Raw genomic sequence first — 16,426 nt, forward strand, 5'->3', positions numbered from 1 at the left:
CTAAAGGAAAGAAATTCTCCCTGTCTAAAAAGATGCTAGCTCGTTATTCTATCCCTGCGGAGTTGAGTAACAAGTGGGAAAATCCACCGCCGGTGGACTCTCATGTCGCCTGTCTTGCGGTGTCATCTACTCTGCATGTGACCACTGTCCCCTCACTGAAGGAACCGACGGATAAGCGTGTGGAGGGATGCCTCAAGTCTATTTACTCCCTTACCGGTGCTGTACATAGACCCACTATAGCAGCCTCCTGGGCTGCAAAAGTAATTGAAACATTGGTTCAGGCATTAGAGGACGAGCTGCCTCAGGATATTTCTGACACTGCCAGACAATATCTGTCTCATATTACTACTGCCTCCCACTATATTCAGGAGACGTCCTCTGAGGCAGGTGTAATGGCGGCCAAGGTGTCTACTACATCTATACTGGCTCGCCGAATTCTGTGGTTGAGGTCCTGGAAGGTGGACTTGGACTCCAAAAAGACCTTGGAGGTGCTCCCTTTTAAGGGAGACATCCTATTTGGGGAGGATCTGTACAAGATTGTCACTGACTTGGCGACTGCTTAGACTGCGTTTCTCCCAAGTACTAATTCTTCTGCTCCAGAGGCTGAGTACCACTTTTCGTTCCTTTCGATCTCCAGGGAAAGCAAAAGGTCAGGCGTACCCGAGACAGGCTCGTGCTTCCAAAACCACTAAGCCCAAAAATAAACAATCCTGGTCCGCCCGTCAGCCTACTTCCAAACAAGACAAGCCTGCTGCATGACGGGGCGGGGGAATCCCAGGGTGGGAGTCCGACTTCTGCAGTTCACCCAGGCCTAGTTATAGACCACTTCGGACGCCTGGGTGCGTGAAAGTAGTCTCTCACGGGTACGCAGTTTCTTTAAAAAGATGTCCCCCTTGCCAGTTCTGCACGACGGTTATCCCTTCGGATCCTTTGACAGCGCAAGCTCTACACTTGGTTGTGCGATCCCTCCTGGACACAGGAGTGGTAGTGCCGGTACCTCTGTCCCAGAGAGGCAGGGGATACTATTCGACCCTGTTTCTAGTCTCGAAACGCAATGGGTCCTTCCGGCCTATACTCGACCTCAAATCACTGAACAAATTCTTGTGTGTCCAAGTTCCGTATGGAAACACTGCGCTCGATTGTACTGGCCATGGAACCCGGAGATTATATGGTATCCCTGGACATACAGGATGCTTACCTGCATATACCTATTGCCATATCGCATCAACAATATCTGCGGTTTGCTATTGGCAACCTACATTATCAATTCCCGGCTCTGCCATTTGAATTGGCCTCGTCCCCTCAGATCTTCACCAAGGTCATGGCTGTGATGACGGCCATTCTTCGCCATCAGGGAATCAGGATCCTGTCGTATCTGGATGACTTGCTGATCCTGGCGAACTCCCAAGATGTTCTCCTCAGCCATCTGGAACTGATGGTCTAATTCCTACAAGCCCATGGGTGGCTCGTCAACTGGAAACAGTCCTCGCTGGTCCCTGCTCGGAGCATGGTGCACCTGGGGGCACTGTTAGACACACACAACCAAAGATTGTTTCTGTCTCCAGAGAAAGTCCTGAAACTTCAGGACAGGATCAGATACTTCCTCTCCCGCCCAAGAGTGTTGATACACTCGGCGATGCAAGTACTAGGCCTCATGGTGTCTGCTTTCGACATGGTAGAGTACGCTCAATTTCATTCCCGCCCTCTTCAGAGGTTAATCCTTTCCAAGTGGGACGGCCTGCCTCACCGGATCAGATCTCAAATGACCTCCTTGACTCCGGAGGTTCGTCTGTCACTGAGCTGGTGGCTACAGGACCAACAGTTGAGCAGGGGCCACCTCTTCTGGATACCAAACTGGGTCCTACTGACTACAGACGCCAGTCTACGGAGTTGGGGCGCGGTGCTACAGCAACACTTTCTTCAGGGTCGGTGGACCAAAGAGGAATCTCTCCTCCCGATAAACATTCTGGAATTGCGGGCAGTGTTCAATGCTTTGCCTCTTGCCCTGCCTCTGATACAGAACAGGCCTGTTCAAGTACAATCAGACAATGCCACCACGGTGGCATACATAAATCGTCAAGGCGGCACTCGCAGCCATATGGCAATGATGGAAGTGTCAAAAATCCTTCATTGGGCGGAACGCCATCTGCCAGCAATATCGGCAGTGTTCATTTCCGGAGTCCTCAACTGGGAAACGGATTTCCTCAGTCGTCAGGACGTACACGCCGGAGAGTGGAGTCTTCATCCAGAAGTCTTTCAACTCCTAGTGGACAAGTGGGGTCTTCCAGATGTAGACCTGATGGCGTCTCGACACAATCACAAGGTTCCGGTCTTCGGATCAAGGACAAGGTATCCTCAAGCAGCGTTCATGGACGCACTGGCAACTCCATGGAACTTTCAGCTGCCATACGTGTTCTCTCCAGTGTCACTCCTGCCCAGGGTACTACGGAAGTTCAAGCAAGAAGGAGGAATCCTACTTCTATTTGCTCCAGCGTGGCCCAGGCGGCATTGGTTCTCAGACCTGCAGGGTCTATCCACCGAGCGTCCTGTTCTACTTCCTCAATGCCCAGACCTCCTTGTTCAGGGCCCTTGTGTCTACCCAGACCTGGCCAGACTAGCTTTGACGGCGTGGCTCTTGAAGCTTCACTCCTGAGGGGCAAAATGATTCTCCGAGGCAGTTATCCAAACAATGCTGAAGGCCCGCAAACCAGCTTCTGCACGGATTTATTACAGGGTCTGGAATTCTTACTTCATCTGGTGTGCTGCTATGAATTACGATGCATACAATTTCAGAACTTCCAGACTTTTGGCTTTTCTGCAACAAGGCCTAGACTTAAGCCTTCGTCTGGCCTCCCTCAAGGTTCATATTTCTGCCTTGTCGGTGTGGTTTCAGAGGAAGATTGCATCTATTCCTGACGTTCATACTTTCACTCAAGGAATTTTAGGGATTTAGCCTCCCTATGTCCCTCCTGTGGCTCCATGGGATCTGTCTGTTGTCTTGAATGCCCTACAAGAGTCTCCATTTGAACCTCTTGAGTCTGTGGACCTTAAATATCTTACGCTTCAGGTCGTGTTTCTGCTGGCTATTGCCTCTGCTAGGAGGGTGTCGGACTTAGGAGCTTTGTCCTGTCATCCGCCCTTTCTGAATTTTCACTGTGACCGGGCAGTTCTTCAAACTCGACCTTGTTATCTGCCTAAGGTGGTGTCATCTTTTCACCTTAACCAGGAGATGATTGGGTCCGGCTTTTATCTATTCTGGTTTGTCCTCCAAAGAGTGGTCTTTGGATGTGGTACGGGCTCTCCGTATTTACATGGAGAGGACTGCCTCTCTCAGGAGGTCTGATACCCTTTTTGTACTTTTTGGTTTTCACAAACGTGGCTGGCCTGCGAATAAGCAAACCTTGGCCAGATGGTTTAGAATGGTGATTGCACAAGCTTATGCACAGGATGGTCTTCCAGCTCCTGCTACTATCAAACCCCATTCTACTTTGTCTGTTGGACCTTCTTGGGCGGCTCGCCGTGGCGCGTCCGCTTAACAGTTGTGCAAGGTGGCTACTTGGTCCTCAGTGAACACGTTAATTAGGTTCTATGCCTTTCATACTACCGCCTCCCAGGATGCTTCCTTTTGACGGCGGGTTCTTGTACCCGCTACGGTGCGTCCCCTCCCATGAGTAACTGCTTTGGACATCCCCGATGTTTCCCTGTGGAACACACTGTACCCCACTGAAGAAAAGGAGATTTATGGTAGACTTGCCATAGTTAAATCTCTTTCTGCAAAGTACACTGGGTTCCACAGGTTGTCCACCCTGACGCACTTGGCTTCTTTGAGTTTGTATGGCATTAGCCGCTGGTCCCTTCTCCTGTCGTGAGAATGTGGTTCCATGTGACTAACATCTTTCTTCTCTTTTACCTACTACTGCATTGTACTGGTTAACGAAACTGAACTCCAATGTCTGGAGGCGGGGTTATAGAGAAGGCCATGCAATGCATTCTGGGAACAGTCAAAGCATTAGCCTGTTGGTGCCTGTGGATGAAGATCCAACTCTACACCCCAATGTTTCCCTGTGGAACCCAGTGTACCTCGCAGAAAGATTTAACTATGGTAAGTCTACCATAAATCTCCTTTTATCCTTGACCTTCTCAATATAAAGCATGGAGTGTTTAAAATGTATTCTTAAGTTTCAGTATGGTGATTCTCTTTTAGTGCTTCACAGATCCCTAAGATCCATATAGCCTTGTATATATACTTTTGTAAAAAAGAAAAAAACTGGGTGGGCTTCTCCCACAGCACTTTAAGTCCTGGCTGGTAGTGGAAACATGAGAGGGATAAATAACATGGGGTCATGGGGGTCACCTGATATTTCCTTTACCAGCACTAGGTTCTACCAGCCAGTGCTCATGCCACTATAGCAAGGGGGTACTCAGCATGAAGTCAAGCCCCTATGGAAACCCATTGCAACATGAAGGGAAGTAATAGTTTAATTGTAGGAATAATATTTTAATTTACTAGCCCACAACTGGTCCCAACATATGCCACCATGCCATGGCATCCATAGTCTGCTGGCTCCTCCTTCAGACAATTTAAAAAAAAAGAATGAATATACACAGACACTCAATTTCAAAGTGAAATATTAAATAAAAACACCCCCACACATGCCTTGTTTCCAGTCCGTTCCTTTTGGAATACGTACGATATCCTGGCAGACGGGATGCCAGCTGTCACTATACTGACAGTGGCATCTGGTTTGCTGGAATCGAGGCAGCGAGTCCCCTCGTGGGCTCACTGCGCTTCAGGCCTGGTGGCTTGCTTCACTTGCCACAGGTTATATTCCCACCAAACGAGTGGGAATACCCCACATTTGTCGGTATTCCGTCCGGCAGCATTACACTGGCTGTCAGGATTCCGGCGTTGGTCTCCTGCATGCTGAGATCCCGAAAGCCAGTATATTAACTGCATCCCTTCCTTTTATATATATATATATATATATATATATATATATATATATATATATATATGTATATATGCACACACGCACGCACGTGCACACACACACACACACACCGGGAGTGACCGCTTACAGCCAGTCATTCCCATAGTAATCAATGAGTGTGCTCTGACTGGAATCGGTATGTGATCCAGACAGGGGTGAGGTAAATATTTAAACAACACTTCCCTTACCGCAGCCTAACCCTAACTTCCCACCATAGTGCCTATACCTAACTCCCTCCAGTGGTGCCTTATCCTAACCCCCCTGGGTGTCGCCTAAACCTAGTGCGCCCCCCCCCCCCATTTCTTTGTTGAAGTACATTGTGACACCTATATAAATTTATGTATAGATGTTATAGCCAAGAGTTGGTGTCACTGGGCCTTTCAAACAGCAGTGCAAATTTTAAACAAATTGTAATACCTAAAGCTATATTATAAATTTAATGTTATTTTTCCTATGGGGGCCAATTTGTTTTGTTGTTTTCTGTGGGGCCCATTGTGTGTGTGTTTTCCTATGGAGGCCAATGCGTTTTAGGGACAGATGCATTAAGCCTGGAGAAGTGATAAAGCACTGGAAGGTGATAACGCACCAGCCAATCATTACGAGTTTGAAAAATGACAGGAGCCGATTGGCTGGTGCGTTATCACCTTGAACTTATTGCTTATTTAACACTGCTTTATCACTTCTCCAGGCTAATACATCTGCCCCTTAATGTTTTCTTGTGCAGTGTTTTTCATCTGCGCCTGCATGTACTGCGATGGTGTTCTTACAGAGTTGCAGTACAGACACACACTAAGAAGTGTATTAGAAATCTTTTGGGCATTCCTGTGTGGTTACAAGGTGTTGACTAATCAGACAACGATGTAACATAGTGTGGGCGTGTTACTGAAAGTGGTTGCCTATAGAGACATTGAATTGCTCACATTGGAGGACTTATTCAGATGGATTATCTGCACCTAACATAGGGCTGGTAAATGTTTCAATGGTGCAACCGATGGTGGCATCTAAAGATGCACAAAGCATGATTGCTGCATCTATAGACACTGACAGAGTGCGTCTTAGCCCTTGCATATTTGGATGCACGGACGTGCAGATGTGTCCTTTTACATCCTTGCTGCAGTTACGCTAAACAGCCCTTCAAATCACGCCAGGCTGTGGCCAGAGTCTGTAGCACCAAGCGTCTTTTTTTTTTATTTTTTTTATCGCAAAGTAATGCAATAGGATGCACGAGCAAGATGCATTTTTGCAGCACTACCAAGTCACACGGCACTCGCACGTTATGTGTAATGCGACTTGTAGTGCACGGAGCAAAGATTTAAGAGGACACATCTGTGTACATGTGTACAATGATGCACTGTGTACATGTACATGTGTACAGTGATGCACTGTAGGGATGTGTACAGTGATGCACTGTAGGGATGTTTACAGTGATGCATTGTAGCATCATTAGCATAAAGTCACAGATTCAATAACCGCAAGAGACGCAAGGAAGATCACAACTGAATGCAACTCAGAATCAGACCTGTCCATTCTGGCTGGTTGGAATGACAATCTGGTAATATGTGGAAGCAAATGACAATCGACCATTTGCTTCCAAACACTGGAAAATGAACAAAAACGGTAATTCAGACAAATTGGTTAAATCCATTTGATTTAAGTAATTTGTCTTAATGAGCATTTTTGTCCGCTTTCCAGTGTTTTGGAGCAAATGGATTTGGTCATTCGCTGCCATGCATTACCAGATTTTCATTCCAACCAGCCAGATTGGACAGATGTCCTGGCAGATTTAGTCCAAACTTCTGTTGCAGCTTAAATCTAGCTAATTACAGTGAATCCTCAATAAATCTAGCCATATACAGTATGCATATCATTTTGCAAAATCATCTTAGAAATGGAATCCCTTTTTTTCTCTGTATTCATATCCTTATTTCCAAATTTAAACACTCAATTATACTAAACCATATACAACTGAATATAAAAAAAAGCCACTGCAAGAGTGTCATGCCTAATGGTGACCTAAGTGACAATTCTGGCATCTTTCAGCACCCCAAGCTAGAACTCTGACACTTGCCCTATGTGCAGAATGAAAATGCATGAGGGGAAGTGTCACAAATCCTAGACTGAGGCACTTCCCCCTCAAGCAAAGCTTTTTAATCACAGGAGAATATTGTTATACATTAAATAATTAATGGTGGCTCAGTGTTTAAGAATGTAGTTAGTTTTGAGTAACCCTTTAGTCCACTGAGTTAATTTCTGTAATGTATTACGTTTCTTTTCTGTTGTCTGTTGGCAGAGCCGGTCAAATAAGGAAGATCCGGAACAGCTGAGATTAAAGCAAAAAGCCAAAGAGGTAAGACTTTCTAGTCTGAATGGACTTGTCTATTGAAAGGCCTAGCATGTGTGTTACTCTACCCCTTCTCTGCCAGTGTAGGTCTGCATTGGAGCAAAGGAGATTGGAAAAAAGATGGAACTCTTTTGGCAATTAGGTCAGAGTTTAGTTTGCTGTTGCATACCATTTATAGAAGCCTAAGGGAAGGACAGGAGCAGCTATAGGCAAGGACAGCCATAGTTAAGACCCATCGTGGGGAGAAAAACGCTTTTTCTTTCTACCTTTAATTTCAGTTCTCCGAAAAATGTGCATATTTTATTTAGGTTTGTCAGGTCTGTAACTTTTATTTATAAAAATCCCTGATATTAAAATAAGAGGGGAAAGCACTATTACATGTAACATCTGGGACTGTACAATAGGCTACGTTTTTCCAGGGTAATTGTTCGTTTTGTAAATCTGATACTGCTTATAATTCTTTGGCTGGGAGGCGGTACTGGGATTTGGTTTTAAATGGAAAATGCCTCGAGCTTTTAATTTTCTGAGCCCAGCAGTTTCAGCTCTGAGATGGAGCCCTTGTTTTTTTACTCAGTTCATGTTTAGCTGCAGGGGTTTTAGTTTATAGCTTAGGCTGGTTAAGCTTCTGCTCCCAGAGGCCTCTGCATAGCAACTGTACAAATCAACAAATGCGTTCATTTATGTCTAGCCTTTCACTCAGTAGCTAATTTTTTTTCCCAATATCCATTTCCTGACTTTTCCAGCCTGAGAGGAAAAAAGCTGCACTAATTAGAGCTTATTTTAATTGAGCCTTAATATTGGAGCTTGCTACAATTGGCCCAGAGGAACTGGGAACCAGAGTGAAATGAAAGTACCTTAGTTTGAAGAGAGGTGTGTACGATATATGTGTAGCTATACATATATATTTTTTTTCACTTGACCTACAGTTTCATTCCCCTACTGAATAAATCATCAAGCCTGGTCACATTTCTGATTAAGGATCTGACAGCAGATGATAATAAAGACAATTGAGGTGTGAGACGTGTGATATGGAGCTGAAGAAATTGGTTTCTATAGTTACAAGACTGATTTCATGCAATTTTTAAGGTTCTTTGTTCTAAATGACTCAGATACAACCTTTCTCCTCTCCCCCCTTCTCTCTTAACTGCGCCTCCTGAACTATGAAATTTGTTGTTGCTAAACAGTGCTACATGTTGCTCCAAGGTGTCAGCGGCAGGTTGTTTATGAATGTTTTAAAGAGCTTTATTATTACTTTTAATGTATAATCTGAAGCAAAACAAGCAGAAATCCCAGCAAGAGATTTTCCCTGGCCAGAACAAAAATGCTTCTATGTTTTTCTGCTCAAAGTAAGTACAGATAAATGACCATATTGTTGTTTTTGTAACTATATAGTTCTCGTAGTGTTGTAAAGGCGCTAGAAATTATTTGTGTGTGACATATAAAGGAAGAGTGATGCTATTGCATCTGTAGCAGTTGCTGAGATATATACTTTCGACCACAAAAAGGTAAGGTGTCCTGCAAATATTTACTGTTTCCCGTGAATTAACTGTTGAGTAATTAAAAAGAGCTATTATATGGTTTAAAATGTCTTTGCCTTTTATATGAAAACTAAGATGATATCTACTGTGTTCTGTAACCAATCTATTATAAATAAATAAAATAATTATTTTAATATCTAAGTATAATACAGGTTGAGTATCCCATATCCAAATATTCTGAAATACGGAATATTCCGAAATACAGACTTTTTTGAGTGAGAGTGAGATAGTGAAACCTTTGTTTTTTGATGACTCAATGTACACAAACTTTGTTTAATACACAGTTATTAAAAATATTGTATTAAATGACCTTCAGGCTGTGTGTATAAGGTGTATGTGAAACATAAATTAATTGTGTGAATGTAGACACACTTTGTTTAATGTACAAAGTTCTAAAAAAATATTGGCTAAAATGACCTTCAGGCTGTGTCTATAAGATGTATATGAAACATAAATGCATTCTGTGCTTAGATTTAGGTCCCATTTTAGGTCCCATCACCATGATATCTCATTATGGTATGCAGTTATTCCAAAATACGGAAAAATCCCATATCCAAAATACTTCTGGTCCCAAGCATTTTGGATGAGGGATACTCAATCTGTACATACCTACTTTTGAAAAAGCATTTCAGGGAGATTGGGAAAGTACCACCTATCAGTGCGGGCACATACTGCTACATCTGAGAGGCGTGTCATGAAAATGACTTACATCCAAATGTAAATGAGCCCCAAAGTTAGTAAGATCTATTTGTTGAAGAAAACACACTAATATTTTACAGAATTTGTCCGGGTATTGTGTTTTACAAGAGGTTCCGTATACTGTAAGTGGCCACGAGAAACCTTATTTAAAACGCTTGTAGCTATAGGGATCATTGTGCCTTAACCAATGCAGGGAAATGGCACTGATGATCCCATTTGAATGTATGTATCTCTGATTTCTTTTTCCCCCCAAGAATGTAACAGATGCATAATGGGGTTAAGGTGCAAACAGGGAGATTGCTGAACTATTCAGGGAGTGAGGGAGATTGCTGCTATTTCAGGGAGTCTCCTGCAGAATGAGGGAGGGTAGGCAACTATGTTATAATATCATGCAAAAATTAGGATGCATTTCTGGGTGGAGTTTAATAAGATGCAGTAATATACAGTGTGTATATGTATGTGTTTGTGCGTGTGTGTGTGTGTGTTTATATATATATATATATATATATATTTTTTTTTTTTACATTTATGTATTTTGTAGTTGTTAGTCCGGCTCTCCACTTACTTACAGAATAAATGCCCTGGTGCCTTCAGTGTAGACACAGTACAAACAAAAATGATGCTGCGGCACTCAGGGTCTTGTAGTGAAAAAAATGTGTATTTCACAAAGAAGTTGTCACATCAAAAGTCCCGAAACCTTGGTATGTTGATGTGACTACTTCTTTGTGAAATACAAATTTTTTCACTATAAGACCCTGAGTGCCGCACCATCATTTTTCTTTGTGCGTGTATGTATGTATATATATATAAAATATAGTTTCTCTTACGTCCTAGAGGATGCTGCGGTCCACATTAGTACCACGGGGTATTGACGGGTCCACCAGGAGCAATTGACACTTTAAGAGTTTGAGAGTGTGGGCTGGCTCCTCCCTCTATGCCCCTCCTACCAGACTCAGTTTAGAAAATGTGCCCGGAGGAGCCGGTCACAGCTAGGGTAGTTTATTATTTTACAGGGAGGCTGCTGGCAACAGCCTTCCTGCTTCGTGGGACTAAGGGGGGGGGAGTAGTGTCCGCCCTGCGGGGTCTGAGCCACTATCTCCGCTGACAGGACACTGAGCTCCTGTGGGAATAGATCATTCCCTTTCACAGGGGATCGCTCACCCCAGCAGCATGCCGTCACCCCCTTACAGAGCTGAAGATCAGTGGCGAGTGGGCGGTGTGAAGATGGCGGCAACAAGGTAGGGGCGCAGTACTAACTGCGCTCCGGAGGCTCAGCAGTACTTAGTGCGGCGCTGTGAGGAGCGCCCTGAGCCAGTGCCTGAACCCTGCACTGGTCAGCAAGCCTGTCGGGGTCCGTGGATCTCAGCCAGCATTTTACCTCAGGCCAGTATAATCCTTATGAAGAGCGAGAAGACAGCGCCATTTTGGGGGCGGAGCTTCTCCTCAGAGCGGACACAGCAGCGTTTCAGCGCCATTTTCCTGCCTGCACAGCGCTATCTAGAAAGAGCAAGTCCCTCCACAGCAACTCCAGCTATCTCTCACGGTACCAGGTGGTTGTAGAAGGGGGGGGAAGGCTGCATTAAGACTGTGTAACCTATTAAGGTGCACAGTCAGCGCTACTAGGGGTCTCCCTTTACATTAAAAGCGCTGTGTGTGGGTTGGCTCCAATCTCTGTGTCTCTTGCCATTCTTGGAGGTGAAAAACTGTCTGTCCTCCCCTGTGTGTGTGTGGAGTGTCTGTGGTCTCCATTAAGCAATGTCCAGGGACATTAGCACAGATACCAGCAAGGGAGCCTGAGTGGTTATCCTCTATCAAATCTATGATTTCTCAGATTTCAAATAGGGTTGCACAAAATAAATCTGCAACTCAGGCTTTACAGAACTCTATGGCAGTCTGGCCCAGTTCTGGTACCTCAGAGCTCCCCGCTGTATATTCACATAAACGTGCTCTTGCGCAGATCATGCAGGATGATAGGATACCGATTCTGACACTGCAGACGGTGACGGGGATGTTTTTTTTTGGGGGGGGGAGCTAAAGGGGTGCAGTTGATAATAGAGGCTATTAGAGATGTGTTGAATATTGCTGATACAACATCTGAGCAGGTTGAGGAGGCTTACGTCACTGAAAATAAAGCCTCGCTAACCTTCCCTGCGTCAAAGGAATTAAATTATATTTTTGAAAAGGCTTGGGAAAACTCAGATTAAAAATTCCAGATACCTAAAAGGGTTCTGGTGGCATTTCCTTTCCCAGTAGAGGATAGGAAAAAACGGGAAAACCCGCCTATTGTTGACGCTTCAGTATCCGGACTCTCAAAAAAGGTGGCTTTACCTGTTCCAGGATCTACCACCTTGAAAGAGTCGGCTGATAGTAAAATTGATCATACGCTCAAATCCATGTACACGGCTTCTGGGTCAATACTACATCCCACTATTGCCAGTGCTTGGATTGCCAAGGCTATAGTAAAGTAGTCAGGCACGTTACTTGAAGACTTGGATACTATAGAGAAATGTGATGTTGAATTGTTTTTACGTAACATACAGGATTCGGCAGGATTTCTGGTAGAATCCATGAAAGACCTGGGTTCCATGGCTGCAGGAATTTCTTACATGTCTGTATTAGCTCGTTGAGGACTCTGGTTGCGCCAGTGGTCTGTCGACGCGAAATCAAGGAGAATTGTTGAGACCCTACCCTACACAGGTCAGGCTCTCTTTGGGGAAGCATTAGATGCGTGGATCTCAACGGCTATGGCTGGTAAGTCACCTTTTCTACCCTATGCTACACCTGCTCCGAAGAAACCCTTTTCTTCAGCTACATCACAGCCCTTTCGGTCTACCAAGCCCAGAAAGGCAAAGCCGTCGAACATCTTCTTTCGGGGAGGTCGGCCCAAGTCGGCCCAAGTCCAAGAAACCTGCGGCTGCAGGTTCCCAGGAACAGAAACCTGCTTTGGGTACACCAAAGTCCTCTGCATAACGGTCGACTGCACGCCCCGGAGATGGGGCCGGTGGGAGCGAGACTCAGGCATTTAAGTCACGTCTGGGTGTCATCCGGCCTAGACCCCTGGGTGCAAGATATTGTGTCTCAGGGGTACAAGCTGGAATTTCAAAATCTCCCTCCTCACCGATTTTTCAAATCAGGCTTGCCAGCTCTGCTGGTGGACAGGACTGTCCTGCAAGAAGCCGTCCAGAAATTGGTGGAGGCACAGGTCATTATGCCAGTAACACCTCATTTGCAAAACAAAGGTTACTATTCGAACCTTTTCGTGGTACCGAAACCGGATGGTTCGGTCAGGCCCATTCTGAACTTAAAATCACTAAACTCCTTTCTGAGGGTGTTCGAGTTCAAAATGGAGTCTCTAAGGGCAGTGATATCAGGTCTGGAGGAGGGGGAATTCCTGGTATCCCTGGATATCAAGGATGCGTACCTCCACATTCCGATTTGGCTGCCGCATCAAGCTTACCTTCGATTTGCACTGTTGGACTGTCATTTTCAGTTCCAGGCCCTGCCATTCGGCCTCTCCACAGCACCGAGGGTATTCACCAAGGTGATGGCGGAAATGATTCTCCTCCGCAGACAGGGAGTGAACATAATCCATATCTGGAGGATCTGCTGATAAAAGCATCGTCCAAGGAGAAGCTGTTATGGTCCATAGCTCTCACGACCCAGCTTCTCAGGGAACATGGTTGGATCCTGAATCTTCCAAAATCATGTTTGGAACCAACCAGGAGGTTGTCTTTTCTGAGAATGATCCTCGACATGGAAGTGAAGAGGGTGTTTAATCCAGAGGAAAAAGCGTTTGTGATACAAACAATGGTCTGGTATGTCCTGAAGCCAACCCGGGTGTCGGTTCATCAGTGCATTCGCCGTCTGGGGAAAAATGGTGGCCTCTTACGAGGCCCTGCAATATGGGAGGTTTCACGCTCGGTCCTTCCAACTGGATCTCCTGTAGAAGGGTCGGGATCCCATCTACACATGCACCAGAGAATATGTTGTCGAAGTCGAAAATATTATACTCACATCCAACATGTACACAGAGTGGCCTTCGTGCGTGTACTTGTTCTGCTGTGCATGCACATGCCCGCACGCTGCGTACATTGGCTCGCGAAGCCCTGCGTATTAGCACGTGGTATGAGTAATTACGGTAGCATACGCATTCGCATGGAAAAAGCCACAGACATAACCAATATCTCATCCACATAGTGCATAATGTACACATAGTCCACACACACCACACCAGCAAGTTACATTTACTTTAGAAATAGAACAATAGAGATATTCAACTTTACAGGATGTGAGGGGACAGAAATAGGTCAGAACATAGTGTTTGGTACCCACATCTACAGTAATTCAAGGGCAATATTCCTATCACAGTTTGCAGATAATTGCATGCTCCTGCGCATAGTTATGCACAGGAATACAATATTCATATCTCACTGTATGTACTGTACTCCTGATATTCGGCGGGAACCCAGTAGAGGACATCTGCAAGTACACCTGGACTAAGCATCGCCCACCTGTTCAAACCAACCTATGACCCCTCACATACTGTAAATGACCAGCCCCTTGACCTATGGATGAAGAGCTTACAGTTCCCTTTGTTTCATGCTTTGGACTATTGTATAAAAACAAAGCCTTCTGGCCAGCCTCTGTCTATTCTCTGAAGGTCATCTTTTCAGATTGACTGAGGACCGGATCCGGGTGGCGCAGGCGAACAAACGTATGTATCCATTGGTTGTAGCTTCTTCTCTGTAATATTGTTGTATTTCATTGTATATCCCCTTTGAGTAAATAATTGTTGCTGCGTTGGACCACAACATAACATATACTACTGGTGTCGCAATCCATTTCTGTTAAGGGTTTAAAGTGTATTTCACCCACACGTGTAGCTGCATTGTGCTCACAGCGTGATGGCTTGTGTACACAAAGTGTGTACATATTACGCCGCGTTCGGCGTGTGTACGCAAAGTGCGTATACAGTACAGGGGTTACGGATTGCATTCAGTGGCCGCAGCGGCCCGAACTTCAGTGTAATAAGGTACTGCTTTCTCCTGTAAGTTAAACGAACTTAACAATGTCTGTCACCAAAGGCCAGGATTTCACTCCTCTGGTAGCTGCAACTGCCTCACCTTCTGGAGGGCCGCAGGTTCGGAATTCAGGACTGAATCCTTCTAACCACGGATGCAAGTCTCCGGGGCTGGGGTGCAGTCACTCAAGGGACAGCTACCAAAGAAGGTGGTCAAGTCTGGAAGCTGGCCTGCCAATAAACATTTTGGAACGAAGAGCCGTCTACAACGGTCTTCTCCAAGCGGCCCATCTTCTGAGAAATCGGGCCGTTCAAGTGCAGTCGTACAATGTGACAACAGTGGCTTACATGAACCGACAGGGCGGAACGAAGAGCAGAGCTGCAATGTCAGAGGTAACAAGAATCATCCTCTGGGCAGAGAAAAACGCGTTGGCGCTGTCAGCAATCTTCATTCCGGGAGTAGACAACTGGGAAGCAGACTTCCTCAGCAGACACGATCTCCATCCAGGGGAGTGGGGTCTCCATCCGAAGGTGTTCAAGACAGTAACAGATCTTTGGGGCGTACCCCAGATCGAAATGATGGCCTCTTGTCTCAAAAAGAAGCTCCTGCTCTGAAGGGGGCACCTCCCCTCCTATTCTGTGATACCATTGAATTAAGTTTATAGCTGCTGCTATCTTATCAGTGGCCAACTTCCTCACTCGTCCCTGCACCTTACAAATCACACCCTTTTTATTGTACTGTAGATACACATTTTTCAAGTGTCGTACCCAGGATTAGAAACCACGACCTATTACACTGGAAGCAGACACCTTACTGATAAAGCTGTTTGCTGCTGTATAGAAAGTAAGAGAATTCTAACTATATGAAGTTACTTCTCTGACAATTACACGTAACTTCATATAGTTAGAATTAATTTTTCCTATACAGGAGCAAAAAGCTCCATCAGTAATGTGTCTGCTGTCAGTGTAACAGGTCATTGGTTCTAATCCTGGGTATAACTGCTAAGAAATGTGTGATTTAAAATAAACCACAACGAAATGTATATGTGTGTGTGTGTGTGTGTGTGTGTGTGTGTGTGTATGCATGTATATATATATATATACGGAATATGCTGCGCTATATAAGAAACTTAATAATAATAATAATAATATATATATATATATATATATATATATATATATATATATATATACAGATTTTTTTACCAGAACTCTTCATACATACATACATACATACATACATACACACACACACATTTATTTAAATATAGTGGTTGGGGCACCAATATTTATCTTGCCTCCGTGCCACTGGGACGAACTTACGCCACTGGTAAACAGACAGTGGTGGTCATTGACAACACCAATTTTGTTGGAAACACTGACATTTTAGTAGCAAATAGGACAGTGTAGGAGCATTGTATTCACGCATTTCACCTGCTAGTTTATATATAGTCTCATATTAGTGAAGCAATGTTTGTGGTATTGTAATCTCCACAAGGTGGGCAGGTCAGAAAGTGTGCTTGTATTCCAAATAACACCCAAATGTGCACTCGGAGCATTAAATAAAGCTATATGAAGGAAAAAAACAACAAACGAAATTAAGATCTCTCCTGCAGGGTCCACATTATCCCCAGGATAAACATTGGTATATGAGGTAGCGTCAGCGGATTGGCACCAACGATCAAAGCTTTTGTTTGGTGCAGCAGGAGCCAGACCATGGTCAATGGGCTGCTGGTTTTTAGCGGCCATAAGCTTTTTATTATTTTATTTTTATAGTCTTATTCGTTTTGAGTAATCTTTCTAAAAAGCGTCTTTTACATACTGTAGAAAGAGTCGC

The 16,426-nt window shown here is 44.6% G+C and overlaps 1 protein-coding gene across 1 annotated transcript in view; it reads left to right on the top strand.

The window, feature by feature from the left end:
* TAF4B (TATA-box binding protein associated factor 4b) overlaps nt 1–16,426 on the top strand; it is a 319,736-nt gene that overhangs the window by 252,350 nt on the left and 50,960 nt on the right. Inside the window, exon 13 of the mRNA XM_063923630.1 lies at nt 7,282–7,338. Coding sequence (XP_063779700.1) covers nt 7,282–7,338 — 57 coding nt within the window. The remainder of the gene's footprint in view (nt 1–7,281; nt 7,339–16,426) is intronic.

This window comes from Pseudophryne corroboree, chromosome 5, assembly GCF_028390025.1.
Source record: "Pseudophryne corroboree isolate aPseCor3 chromosome 5, aPseCor3.hap2, whole genome shotgun sequence".
In the NCBI taxonomy this organism is placed as follows: domain Eukaryota; kingdom Metazoa; phylum Chordata; class Amphibia; order Anura; family Myobatrachidae; genus Pseudophryne; species Pseudophryne corroboree.